Raw genomic sequence first — 13,888 nt, forward strand, 5'->3', positions numbered from 1 at the left:
GGCTTAGTTTGTAAAGATAGGCATGATAACAGCAGATTTGTAACTTTAAAACCAGTATAGTCCATCAGTAAACACCATAATTATCTGTAGTGTTTTGCAGTGGAAGTAGTCTGAAACTGGCATCTGTTGTACTGTAGCAATGATACTTAAAGATCAGTGGCTTATTGCGTTTATGGTGGTGTGTTCTATTTAATATTCTCCTAGATCCATGTTATTTTCCTTATATTGGCTTGGCTTAAGGGAACAAAGCCATTTGGTTGGCACTTAGGAATGCCTGGAGGTTTTCTTTTGTCAGGTTGTACTGCTATTTACTAAAGGTAGAAGCTTGATCATAATTGTTTTTTCAGTAGTGGTCATGGTGATGGGAAAACTAACAGCAAGAACTGATTCCGTCAAACTTTATCTTGGGCAGACATAAACCTGCAATAAATTGAAACCAATGGAGAAAAAAGTGCATGTGAGTGACAGTATTTGTTACTGGCTCAAAATGGGCACGGCACATAAGTTGTCTGAAACATAATTATTTTTGAAATACCTAGATTTACATTAGACAGCCTGTGTAACTGCGGTTTCACTATGGAGCACTTAACAAGAACCTTCTCTTTCAAAGCCTGGATTTAATCAATGTGGTTAACTACAACTTGCTGCAAAACTTCGTAGGTGGCTCTTCTTTAAAACAGCTTCACGAGTGTAGTCATTTGCTTGGTCACATCAAATCCTGTCTCTGAAATCTGATCATGGTCCATCAAGACAACCAACTGCTGGGATGAAACCTGTGACTACCTCGAGGTCTGGGCATGTTTTAGGCTGCTCTGTGTCTGAGCTGAGAATTTTTCAACATGTTACCCTGGGGAGCAGTAATGAGGACAGTGAGGCTATGACTGGTGGTTGTTGTTATAGCTTCCTTCATCCAAAAGTAGAGCAAAGCACATTACAGAATAATACATGCAGAGCTGGAGACCAAACCTATAAACTGTGCAGGGAACTCTCTGACTCCAGTGGGAGTTCCCTGTGTGCAGGGTTTGCAGAATGGGGTGCTCTAATAATAATGTTATAAATGTACATAAGAGGACTTCACAGTAGCAGAGGAAAGAGGGAAAAAAGGGAGAAGCTGGGGAGGGGGTGACCGTGAGTAATAGGAGAATGAAGGGGAGTGGAGAAATCAGTAGCAGATTATTTAACAATAGAGTTTCGAGGGCCAGTTCCTCTTGCGGAGCAGACAGTCCTGGCAAATTTTAATTCTCCACAGTTCTTTTCTCCCCCAGCTTAGGTTGGAGGGGATTAATTTCACTCTTGACACTTCTGAGCTATGCTCCTTTCCACTCATCCTGCCGGCACCAAAAACAATCACCAAGTTATGCTGTGAGAGGACCGCAGCTGTCGGTGCTCAGCAAAACACAGACATCAACGCACATCTCCCCGCTCCCCACCACCTCCTCCCCATTGCCATTTTGCGTTTAGGAGCAGCTAAAATAATTTGAAAACCAGAAGAGCAATAATCAGAAAGTCACTGCTAACACACAGGACCGTTAGTGAGAGCTGCCCAGCTTGAAAAATGGGTCCCTCTACCTTGTTGCTTATGCAGCTCTTTCATTATGCTGTAGAAAAGGTTAACTTGCTCTGTTGCAGTTTGGTGGGACTTGAGTTTGGAGCAACACTGCCTCTGTTGTAGGCTAGAGCTGAGCAGGTAAGGTTGAAAGGAAGGTGGCAGAGAGAGAGATGGCTAGAACAGCCAAAGGCTTTATCGGGTAAACTGGTACAGTCGCTCCAAAAGATTGGGTCTTCCCTCCCTTCGCGCTTTTGCCGCGCTCTGTTCTTTGGAAATATAAACGGACTGTAAGGTTCAGGAAAACGTGGTTCCTGCTAATGGCCCAAATTCTGCATCCTTAATCAAGAAAAGCTGCCACTGAATTCAGTAGGGGTTTTGTTTGTTTAAGGACTGCAGAATTTGTTTCAAAGAACGGATTAGTTGCACTAGGGTTGTGCCTAGAGGCCCCACCTGGGCCTGGAACCCCTTTGTGCTTGATAGATAGTAAAAGACAGTCCCTGCCCACAAGAACGCACGCTCCGAATAGACCAGACAAAGGGTGAGAGAGAGGTAGTGTAACTCCCCATTTTACAGGTGGGGAGCTGAGGCACAGAGTTATGAAGGGCCAGATTCTGAGCTGGTGTAAATCATTGTGGCTGATTTATGCTAATTGAGCATCAAGCCATCCAGGGACTTGACCAAGAGTCACGCAAGGAGGCAGAGCTGGTTCGTGAAACCTGATCTCCTGTGTCCAGATTGTCCAACAGTTCTGAAACTGGCAGTCGTGAGATTATGTGCGGGATCGTGAGTTGTCAGCCTCCACCCCAAACCCTGTTTCACCTCCAGCATTTAGAATAGTGTTACAAATTCAAACTTTTTCTTATATATATAAGGGTGGTCGCACTCAGAGGCTTGCTGTGTGAAAGGGGTCACAGATACAAAAGTTTGAGAACCACTGTGTTAACCTATGAAATGATCCCATCTCGAATATGGATTTTCTTCCCTTGATCTGCGATACTCTGTCCTTCCTCTTGTGTCCCACATTTCATCAATGGCAAGTTGCAAGCTTGGAGCCTGATCTAGTGGGTGGAGTAAAATGTGACCTCTCCCATCGCTAGAACACATTTTAACAGAGCTTTTCCAGGAAGGTTTTTGGAAGCTTGCACCTAGACAGTTCAGACAGTGTAAAAATAAAAAAAAAAAAATCCCCCTAAATACTCCTGCCCGTTTAAGATAACATTTGTTTAGTAAAGAGACAAACTTGGTATTTTTTTTTAATCTCTTCTGACAAAATTCACACAGGCTGATGTGCGCTTTGGTAGAAATTGTGCTGGAAGAGGCACTGCTTTGATCTGATCTCATTACGCTGAGAAATCTTAAAGCATGATAACGTCATTGCAGAATTGCTTTACTGGGACTGTGGTACCAACCATCACTTGAGTCAGCCTCTGACAGGTTTATTCCTGTGGTTAAACACATGCTTTGCAGCCCTTGATGTTTATATTTGAGCCTTGTTCATGAATTTGTGAAAGAAAAGCAGTTAACAGCACTTTCTGCACATCTTGGATGTGCCATGGCCTAGCCAGATCTCAGAGGGCCTTGGTTCAAGAATAGGTTAGGGGCCCTCTTTCCCAATTCCAAAATCTAAAATTTTGCTTACATTTACCAACTTGGAAAATCAGAACATATCCCTCTTTTCCACAAATCCATGAACACAATATACAGGCTGTCTCTGTACATTTTTGCAGGCTGTCTACACACAGAAACATTCTATTTACACACTTATACAACAATTAAGTAAAATTGTTGTTTTCTAGCTTTTGGGTTGACAAATATATCAAACTTCTCTATCTTAAAGAGTAACTTCCAAAGTAACCATTAGAGTGTCAGGAAATTCAAAGAATAAGGCTTCCACAGCAACATTAACTCAGCCATATGGCACATTCATAGCAATTGATGTTCCTTTCTCACTCTTCAGTATATATTTTATAACACGTTTTTGTCAAAACTATACAGTCACAGGTAACATTGTTTTAAAGCTTATAAAGATGCAGGTTAATCTTTTTTCATTGTTTCCTTACCTTTGCTTCGAACACCATTTTAGAGTAAGACTGAAAGAATTTTAAAAGTCTACTTTATTTCTCCACACTAAAGCTTAGTGAAATGCAAAGAATTAAAAAAAAAAAAAAAAAAAAAAAAAGCAAAATCATACATTCAACAAAGCAAAAGTAAAGGATACTGGAGACTCCATGAATTTCCAGGTGAATATCCCCCATGTGGAACAAGCAGGGGGAATGCATGGGAGAATTGGGGAGCCCATCACCACAGATTGATGCGGTTGCCAGGTAGACAAAGGCAAAACCGGAGGAATAATGTCTATATTTATTGGAATATTTGAAATGTAGTGTTTACATGTGCTACTCCCTCCCCCGGATACTAGTTTGGGTTAAAAATTGCTAGAGGGGTATTTAAACAGTGTTATGTAAGGTTTTTGTTCTCCGGGGGTCACTGGTTAGCTTGATGATAAAACTGTGTAAACCATGTAAAATTGCTTAAAAGCTCATATGAGAAACTCTTAAGTGCACTCCAGATTTTTTAAGAGCCTCTCTACCAAGAGCGAGTATTATTAACAAATTGATATAGTTCTTTATAATAACTACACACAAAAAACCCCAAGAGGCCAGAAAAGGGTTTAGAAGAGTTTGTAAAAATGACTTTCCTGTAGTTTCACTTCTTGTTTCGATGCACGTATGCTGAGTGGTGTGCTGACAGAGCGGTATCGTAAGTTTATCAGTAGACTTGCAACATACTTTGCTACATATACTTTATTTTGTTTTGAAAACTCATGAATTAATTTAGCACTAATTAAGGTTTGTTTACACCAGATTAAATCAATGATTCATGCCACTGTCTGAGACAGGATACTGGACTGCAAGTACGAGATGCTTCACCGGAAGGTGCAATACCACAGCGGACAACCACAGAAAAACCTCTCCATAGGGAAGTGTGTTCCAAATCCCAGCAGTTTGTGGTTGGTTTAAATGCTGAAGCATAAGGGATATAAATATTCATTTTTAAAAAAACTTACGTGAGAAATTTCAGGGCGCTCTAACAAAGCTTGGTGACTGGGCAACATGTTAACAGACAGATGAAGTTCAGTGCTGACAAATGCAAGTTAAGGCACGTTGGAAGGAATAATCTGAACTGCTCATACACATTGCTGAGTTCTACATTGCTGACTACTAAATTAACAGGACAGAACCCTAGGCATCCCTCGGACAAGTACAATGGAAATTGGAAACCTTTGCTCAGTATGTGGGGAATCAACAGAATAAAGAGGTAGGATATATAGGGACATCCCACAAAATACTAATGTTAGCATAACACCATAGATGTATATACTGTGTCTTCAACTCAAATTGCGTGTGCAGCTCAGGTAATCCTCCCTCCCCAACCCCTCCCCCCATTGGGAATAGAAATAGCAAAACCAGGAGGGGTTCTGAGTGATAATGAAAATGATTGAGGCAGGGAGAGACTGTTGAATGGAGAGAGAATTAAACTGTAGTTGACAGAGGAAATGAATCAGAGGGGACTTAAGAAAGGCGCACACAATAATTAATGTTATAGACATGGTAAATTGGGGGTAACCCTTTTTTGCGGTGGGCACCCACCCGTGCAAGTGGGACACTCATGGCAGTGGAGAGGCAGCAAGTTTAAAAAGGCTAAAGATATTTTGCATTACACAGCATATTGTTAAAGTTTCACAGTTTGGTAGGAGACAAACAAGAATTATCCATTTATATGGATAACTAGAAGATTCACAGCTATTGTCAGTAGCTTTCAAAAAGGAAGAACTTGTCTACCTGAGGAAATTGGCTGGAATACCTGTTCTGGAATAAAGTGATTTTTATTTCAAAATAGCTGGAAGAGCCAACCCGGTCAATTTCCCCTTGTAGTCTTCCAAGAGTTTGTCTATCAACCCTCATGCTTCTGGACACAAACAAAGCAATAAGTGGGGCAGGGGGTGGAAGCACCTTCCCCAATGGATGGGTTCCCATTTGCTTGGGTTTCTTGATCTAGTTCTGAAGCATCAACCCCGGCTGGAGGCAGGATATTGGCCTGGCTGCTGGGCAGGGCAGTTCTTGTGTCACAAGCTGGTGTCCTCGTTATCCAGCCTGCCCAGACTCCAGGCAATGTCCTGTGGCAGTTTGTTCTGCAGACTGCTCGCATGCAGGGTGTAAGTGCCTTGCACAGCCTGGGTAAGGCTAGTTCCCCCCCGAGCACCTGGGCTGCAGCAAGGCAGCAGCTATGGGGCAGTGGTTTGGGGGCTAGAGGTTTGCCACCTCAAGACAGAGATGATGGTGGGGGATGGGCAGAGGCTCTTTTCTAACACACACGCTGTCATCAGAACAAGAGACACAGATACTGATATATGTCACAGCACATCCCTATAGGAAATATCAGAGAAATTGATTGTTGCCCCAGGCATGGGCTACCCTGGAAGATGGCCCCACCTCCTGACAACCCTTTCCCTGGAGCCACTCAGCTCAACCACAACTGGACCTGGGGATCCCCCTTTGGCCCCCTGCACTCCATACCCCTACCCTGCACCCCCCAACCCAACTCATCCTGCACCCGCTGGTCAGCTCCCAACAACTCCCACACTGCCCGGTCCACCCTCCACACTTTTCCAGATGAGCTCCTCACTGCCTCAGTGTGTGAATCCAGGCAGCAGCAGCCAGGGCAGGGGTTGGGGTCTTCCTGGGTAGCAGACCTGTGTAGGGGTCGGACATGGACCAGCAGGTGGGCAGGGTGCTGACCTGGAGTCAGGCAGGTTGCTGCTCTCGTGGCTGAAGCCCCAGATAGCAGCACCTGAGGTGCTGCCAGGAGCAGCTCCAAGTCGCTCAATGTCTGAGGAGCTGTGGCCGTGACCTTACTCATGCTGGGGATGGGGAGTAGCTGGGGTGCGCGTGGAAGTGCTTCCCTGGCAGGGAGGCCATGTCCTGCTGTGTCCTTGGAGCCTCGTCTGCCTATAGGTAGACTGTGGCCTTACTACAATGGGGCCGAAGGTCAAGTGACCTAATGGGCCCCCATAACATTATGGGCACTGGTGCGACTGCACCACTTTCATCTTTGTAGCTATGCCCCACAGATGTGTCACGCGTCACTTTTATGAGCCATGACTCCCGGGTGTGATTGGTGATGGCTGTCCGTGGTTATAAAAGTGCTCAGAGTCTCTATACAACTTGTTAATTCCTCTCCAAACCAAAGTCAACGAGAATTATAGACCCTACCTGCATGGGGCTAGAGTGAGAATAAGGTTTCATAATGATCATATCCACACCAACACAGGAGGTAATTTTAAAGAGAAGCAGGCAGTAAAATTCTCTTTGCTCTTTGAGATGCGAGGAGTAAGCACCACTCACTAGAAGGTTATGGATCTGAGCATCTCACTGGGACTAGGGCTAATACACTGGCTGCTGTATTAGAGGGACAGGTTAGAGATGCCACCCTTCAGTCGTGATATTAAGCTGATGTCCTTCCTTCCTGGCTGGAAGCTGTGCAGGTAGAAGTGAAGGACCTGCTACTTTTTGAGTCCTTGATGCTTCGACTTTGCCCAGCATTCCTCAGCAGATTCTGAAGGCCAAGGCTGTATGTGAGCTATTGTTGCACTTTGGACTCATTTACTGTTTGAAGCACAGAGATTCTGGGCGGTACCATAGAACAGGATTTGATTCTACTGGTATGTTCTGAGATCACCTGATGGAAGGGGATAGAGCAGTGCAAAAAATTAAAGTGTGTGTTTGTGTACACGCATATCACATACTTTAATCACTCTCCGGGTACGCCTATAATCTAGCTCAGTGGTTTTCAACCTTTTTTTCATTTGTAGACCCCTATAAAATTTTGAATGGAGGTGTGGATCCCTTTGGAAATTTAGCTGATCGCAGACTGAAAACCACTGATCTGTCCCCTGACAACAATCTTCATTACTTTTGTGGTGGAAATATATGGGACCTGCATCTCCTCTGAATTTTGTTAGTGCCAATCTGAGTCACTCCACCTAACTCAATAGAGTAACACAGATGTAAGTGGGAGGAGAACCAGACTGGTGGTGCAAAGTGCTGAGCACTCTCAACTCCCACGGCTCTTGATAGGGCTGGAGGGTGCTTGGTACCAGACAAGATGTGCTCAGCATTTCACAGGATCATGGATATATCCCAGGCTTGAGCCTCGGCTTGTGTCCCAGAGCTTCCTAGGATGGTAGACTCCACAGAATGAAAGGACCCCATAGGGTCTGGAAGCTGGATTCCAACCCTGGGACAGTAGAATTGTCACTGGTTCTCAGGTGTAGGGCCTTCCTGGGAAAAGGGTTTCTCCTCCTGTGCAGATGTGACAGAACCTTGTAGACTAAAATGGGGCATAGTGGTTATAAAATTAGTTTGACCAGGCAATTCATTTTGCTTAATTGGTTTTAAATCAGAACAACGAAACTGCAGGTTGATGTTGATAACTCATATTCCTCTTTTGGGGTGTGCCTGGGGAAGCAGCTCATGGTCCTCTCCTTAAGACAGACTTTAACAATGGATCCCAAGGAGCAGCTCCAAGCTAGCATGGGAGAACCACAGAGACTACCTAGAGCTGAGTTTCTTTGACTAGCCCCTCCTAACCCAATTCCTGTTGTTCGGTTGCACAAATTGCAATACAAGGGTGCCATTAAATATGCATAAGGAGAAAAAGCACATTCTCTTGCCTTTTATAAATAATTGCTGCTCTGTATAGAGTAAATGTTTAGCATAATTACTGCAAGAGAATAAACAAGTTATGACAGTTTGCAAGAAAATGATCGTTCCCCATATTCATTAACAGCCTGATCCTGTGAGGTGCAGAGTGCCCCACTGCTCCTGCTGATTGGGGGCGGCTGAGAAGGAAGCTCAGCTGCTCGGAGGAGGCAATTTGCATTTGAGTTGGAATAGCAAGTGCTGACATTTACTACTGGGCGTTCAAACAGAGATCATTGCATGGGCATTAGCCAGAGATGCTGGTGTGTGTGTCCTGCTGTAACGCCTGCTCTTTTTCTCTGTTAATCACCTTAACTTACTTTAACCCTGCGTTTATCAGTAGAATGTGACGTCCCTCATTTGTGGTGCTAAGGAACAAACCAGGGATTCAGTGAGAGTGGAATCAAATGTAAAGTGCCCTTGCTGTTTGTCAGCTCAGAGCCCAGCACTGTAAACAGAGGGGCTTTGCTCAGCAGAAATGCAGAGCTGCAGCTCCAGCATTCATCTTCCGCTCAAGCAAAGCCTGAAAACCCTTCTGGTTCAGATTCATCCGATGAAGTGAGCTGAGGCTCACGAAAGCTTATGCTCAAATAAATTGGTTGGTCTCTAAGGTGCCGCAAGTCCTCCTTTTCTTTTTGCGAATACAGACGAACACGGCTGCTACTCTGAAACTTTTTTACCATGGTTACTTTGGGGCCTGTGTTGAATTCCTTTATTCTAGTCAGAGAAACATAGGGCTGGAAGAGACCTCAAGAGGTCATTTAATCCAGCCCCTTGATGATGTCTCTTTTGTCTGGCTTTTTTTTTGGCACAATAGTATGGTTTTTTTTTATGATTATTATTATTGTGATGTGTCTACTATAATTATAATTGTTTTCTTCAGTGCCTGAGCACCTCAGTGGGACATAGGTTTTATCACAAAAGTTGGAATTTCTCCTCTTCATTTCATGAACAAATGCTGACAATGAAGAGAGATGAACGTTACAGTGGTTAGGTTCACTATGACTGTGCATGCAGATCCAGTAACTGTGTGAATAAACGAGCCCTTCACATGGTAATTTTGAATGTAAATTAGACCCACAAACTTGCCTTCCTTTTGCATGTACATTTGCACATTAAATGCCTTCAAAATCATAAAGCTCTTCTGAGCTCTGGGAGATCTCCAAATTTCACTCTCTTTTAGTCCACTTTTCCCCTCGCTAAATTCTGTACTCCAATTAGCTGTCCCAAAGCAATACTTTTCCTTTTTTTCTTTTTTTGTCTTTCAGATCCAGACTGGGCATCGCATACCCTAGGAGTGTTTATCTGTTTAAATTGTTCAGGAATCCATCGCAATATCCCGCAAGTCAGCAAAGTGAAATCAGTCCGTTTAGATTCGTGGGATGATGCTCAAGTTGAGGTATACGTTATTTTTTAACAAGTCACAAAAAATGTGATCCCATTTTTGACAAGCTCAGACAAGCAGCGATATTGGGCACATTTTGTTTTCTCCCATAGAAATTTTGACTCTGTGTGTGTGTGTGAAAATTGCAAATTTCAAAAACTTTTAACCAGTCCTGCTGCTGACTCATGTTATTTTAGTTGCATTCTATCACCTCTAGTATGTTGGCTATTTAGGGCCTGAAAGCCCTCAAATCCCATCTTGCAGAATTGGGCTCTTACATTGTGCTGTCTGTGACAGAGACCTTAACTCTTCTCTGTATGAAAAACACCTCGCTAGCTGGCTGTGGGGCTATACTAATAATTAATAAATCTAACTAGAAAACCTGTAGGCTCTCACATATATTGTACTCCAAGGCATGAGCCGTGCTACCAACTCTCAATTTCATCACGAGTCCTATGATTGGTGTGTTTTCTTAAAGCCCCAGCTCCTGGAGTCATGTGATATACATGAGAAAATGAGCTTTCATTTTAAAAAAATTTGTTTCCAGCCTTCATGGCTATAGAGAAAAGCTAGAATACAGGAACCATAAAGCCTCAATCCATATAAAACACCCTAACATCGTTATTTTTAGAGACTTGTGGGTTTTATGCAAATGTCATGATTTTGGGGGCTTTACTCATGTTTTTTGAATGCATAAGAATCTCTGGGACAAAATACAGCTTCATAGAGTGCAGAGGTTTTCTCTGTGTTTGTTTATTATTGAACTTGTACTGAATTCTGTGAGCAGGTATGTGTCTATCACTGCAGAGTTTTCAGCTTAGCACTTTCTATCCTAGAACAGAACGGAATGAGGACAGATACGGCCATGACAGACTGACTAATCATGTTAAAGGGCAGCAAACAAGTCCATTTTCTAATGTTGTTGTTGCTGAGGTAGTTGTAGGATGAAGGTTTAAAAGTACCTTTAAACTAAACTGCCAACCTTCAACCTACTTCCTGTAGTTTATTCTCCAGGAGAGAAAGTTCTAGCCTTCCTTGTGATGCTGATTTTGCGTAAAACTTTGGATAGGTCATGTAAGCCTCGGGTTTCAAAAGTGGGTACTGACTCCTTGATTCTTCCATTCCAGGGGCCAGTTTGAGGCATGTTGGGTGTGATTTTTCAGGAGTGATGAGCATCCATGCCTTTGTTGACTTCAGTATGAGTTGTGAGTGCTCAGTACCACTGAATATCACGCACAAGGCGTCTTGAGCTGGTCACCCAAACTCAGAGGCCACTTATGAAAAAATTGCATGAAATCCTGGCTCTATTGAAGTCAGTGGAAAAATTCTCATTGACTTGGGTCAATGGAGCCAGGATTTCATCCCTTGATCATAACCTCTCTGATCCTCATTTTCCCTGAATGTGAAATAGGGGTGGTGTGTTGATCAACTAAATTTTGCCTGCCAACACCTCTGAGTGCAAATTACATTTATGCCACTGAAGTGTCAGAGGCAGGGGAACAGCTGCTTCTCCTTCTCTCTGCTGTATAGCAGCAGGAATTGCACTCCTCAAAGGCATGTACCTATGAGGAGTGAGCATAGTGAGACCTAGAGGCTGGTCAGGGTAATCATTCGCTGGTGTGAATTGCAAGAGCTCTTGTCAGTATAGCTCTTAAATTCTGCTTCCTTGTATAACAAAAGGGCCAGAATTGGATTAAGACACAAACTAATTGCTGAGTCCTGCACATCCTCATGCACCATCAACAGCAGGGGGCTCTTCCAGGAGATTTAGCTTATTGGAGTGGCTTTGTACAGAAGCTTCACCCTTCATTTTTATGCCGATAACTTAATCTTTCCCAAGGAGCAAAAATAGGTACAGATTTCTTTAAAACAATAATAAAATCAGAGGATCTTTTTCTGACTGTCATTTGGCTAGGGTAGAAATACCAGGGAGCAGATTCAGTGCCAGATTCTGCCCTTGAACATGGCCAAGTTAAGGCAGAATTTGGCTTGGAGAATCCGCCAGTGTGAAATGGGGAGACCTGCCCTTAGTTCCATGCATTGACCTACACCTACCAATGAAACCAGTGGGGATCACACATGTGACCAAGGGCAGAATTTGGACCCGGGGATGAAATGTCCAATCTTGATGGAAGAGGTTGTTCCCAAGTTTGTAGCAGCCTATATAGTCAACTGCCTGATGAATGATGCATCATGCTGACGACAGCAGCTGCTAAGAGAAATGGAAATCTATGGGTCCTATCCTGCAGATACACGACTACAAGATCTAGCACGTCCTTCCATAAGAAGCCCCAATGGAGTGTTGCCATACGTGTGTGCAGAATTGAGTACTGTTACTACTCTGTTGAACCAGAGATGGGTGAAAGAACCAGAGCTAAAATTGCTAAATTTTTTCTGTTTTTTTTTTTCTTTTCCCTCTCACAGTTTATGGCCACAAATGGAAACAATGTAGCAAAAGCAAGATATGAATCTAAAATACCACCATTTTATTACAAACCAACATTTCCTGACTGTCAGTAAGTAACTAAATATTTTCACTGTAAACAGCATTTATTTGTTTGTGCAACTGCAGCCTCTGTAATATTTTAGTTTTCAGGGTTTGGTTTGGTTTTAAATTCCCCAGCGGGGTTTCAGTTATAAAGGGCCCTGAGAAGTTCCATTCCTCTGGATTTATATGGGAGGCTAGTACTATGCATGAGATTTTATTTAATAACTACAGTTGGATGGGGCAGGGAAGAGTCAATAGATTGCTCATTCCCTGGACCCTTCCAAGTTTCTAAGGAATTTTTAACTATGGTTTTTAGACCCTCCCCCACCTTTTAAAATAGCCCTTCTGCATGAAAACATGGCCCTACCATCTGATATACTAGATGCTATGCTGTTGTTTGTAATACAAAGATGCTCTTTTCTGTAGTGTGAAAGCTATCATCATATGCCCAAGACATAATCTTCCAGGATAGGACAATAAAAGAGAGACTCTACATAGTACTATGCGGGTAAACACTCACAATGGGCTGGGATTATTAGAGTGGTGGAATCCAACATGACAAAGGTGCCATAGTATGCCCAAAATTACTCTGCTTCAGCATTTGAAGGGAGGGGAGAAAATCTGTTTATATTGCTTGTCTGATTAGACCCATCTCTAGGGCCCAATCCTGCAAAGTCCAGTGTGCCCTTGACACCAATTGAAGCCAGCACTCTGCAACATTGGGCCCCTGGAAGGCAGTACTTCCAGGAATGAGGTTATAGTGTTGGCCAATCGGCAAATGACAGCACCACTTTGTCACTCTGTCATGGATCGACATGGATGCTCCAGCTTTTAAATGGACCCTTGGAGGAATCCCTTCTGTTTGGCAGACCTTCCCCTCTCCCCAAGGGGTCATACTTGTACTTAAGATGGGGCTACATGGTCTCAATGCCTATGAGACTGAGCCTCTAGGCTCCGGCACTCCTGTTTCATGCCGGGAGCTCTGCCCAGTGAGTCCAACTGAGAGAGACTCTTGGTCAGGGACTTGTGCATCCTTCAGGGACCCATGTACCTCAGCAAGTATATGCAGGGACACCTGGCAGCCTTTTAAAAACATAGTAGGGGTTATCAGTGAACTGGAACACAGCGTCGGAAGTCCTTGGGTTAGTACAGAGAAAGGTTAAGACGTAGTCCATCTGGCCATGCCAGTGCAATCAGCCAGCCAAGCTGCTCTGGATTCCATTCCAGGCTCTGTCTCTCTGTCCCTTTGTCAGTCCAAGTTGCGGGCTCTGCCTGTCTGCAGAGGGCAACTCTTAACCCTACCACCTGCCATCTTTCCCTTTGTTCTCAAGCTGGGGCCTTGGCTCTGCTTCCCTGCTGAGAGTGGGGGAAATGATTGAAGGATTCACAGAAGGGCCCATATTAAATATCAAATCTGACTTCCTGCCTAAAGCAGACCAGAAAATACCTCCCAGTAAGTCCTAGATCGAACCCATGTGCATGATACTGCTTTTACTAGATTCTTAATCCTGTTGCTATAGCTGTCAAGAAAAGTTAGTTCTCTTAGTTTTCTATCTTTTTTTTTTTTCTTCAAAACAAATCTTCCATGGAGAGGAAGAGAGTGTATGGGATCCCTAACTGATTTCTCTTATTGTGTGCTAGAATCTGTGTGTGTCTTTTTCTCCCCAACCCTTGTTTTAAAATACCAATGGTAAGTGTAGGATTTT

At 43.5% G+C, this 13,888-nt stretch overlaps 1 protein-coding gene across 1 annotated transcript in view; it reads left to right on the forward strand.

Moving 5' to 3' along the window:
• The window catches only part of ADAP1 (ArfGAP with dual PH domains 1), a 97,297-nt gene that overhangs the window by 7,529 nt on the left and 75,880 nt on the right, over positions 1 to 13,888 (forward strand). The window contains exons 2-3 of the mRNA XM_077828282.1: positions 9,579 to 9,709; positions 12,119 to 12,210. Of these exons, the coding sequence (XP_077684408.1) occupies positions 9,579 to 9,709; positions 12,119 to 12,210 (223 nt within the window). The remainder of the gene's footprint in view (positions 1 to 9,578; positions 9,710 to 12,118; positions 12,211 to 13,888) is intronic.

The sequence above is a fragment of the Eretmochelys imbricata genome, chromosome 10 (genome assembly GCF_965152235.1).
Source record: "Eretmochelys imbricata isolate rEreImb1 chromosome 10, rEreImb1.hap1, whole genome shotgun sequence".
Classification (NCBI taxonomy): Eukaryota; Metazoa; Chordata; order Testudines; family Cheloniidae; genus Eretmochelys; species Eretmochelys imbricata.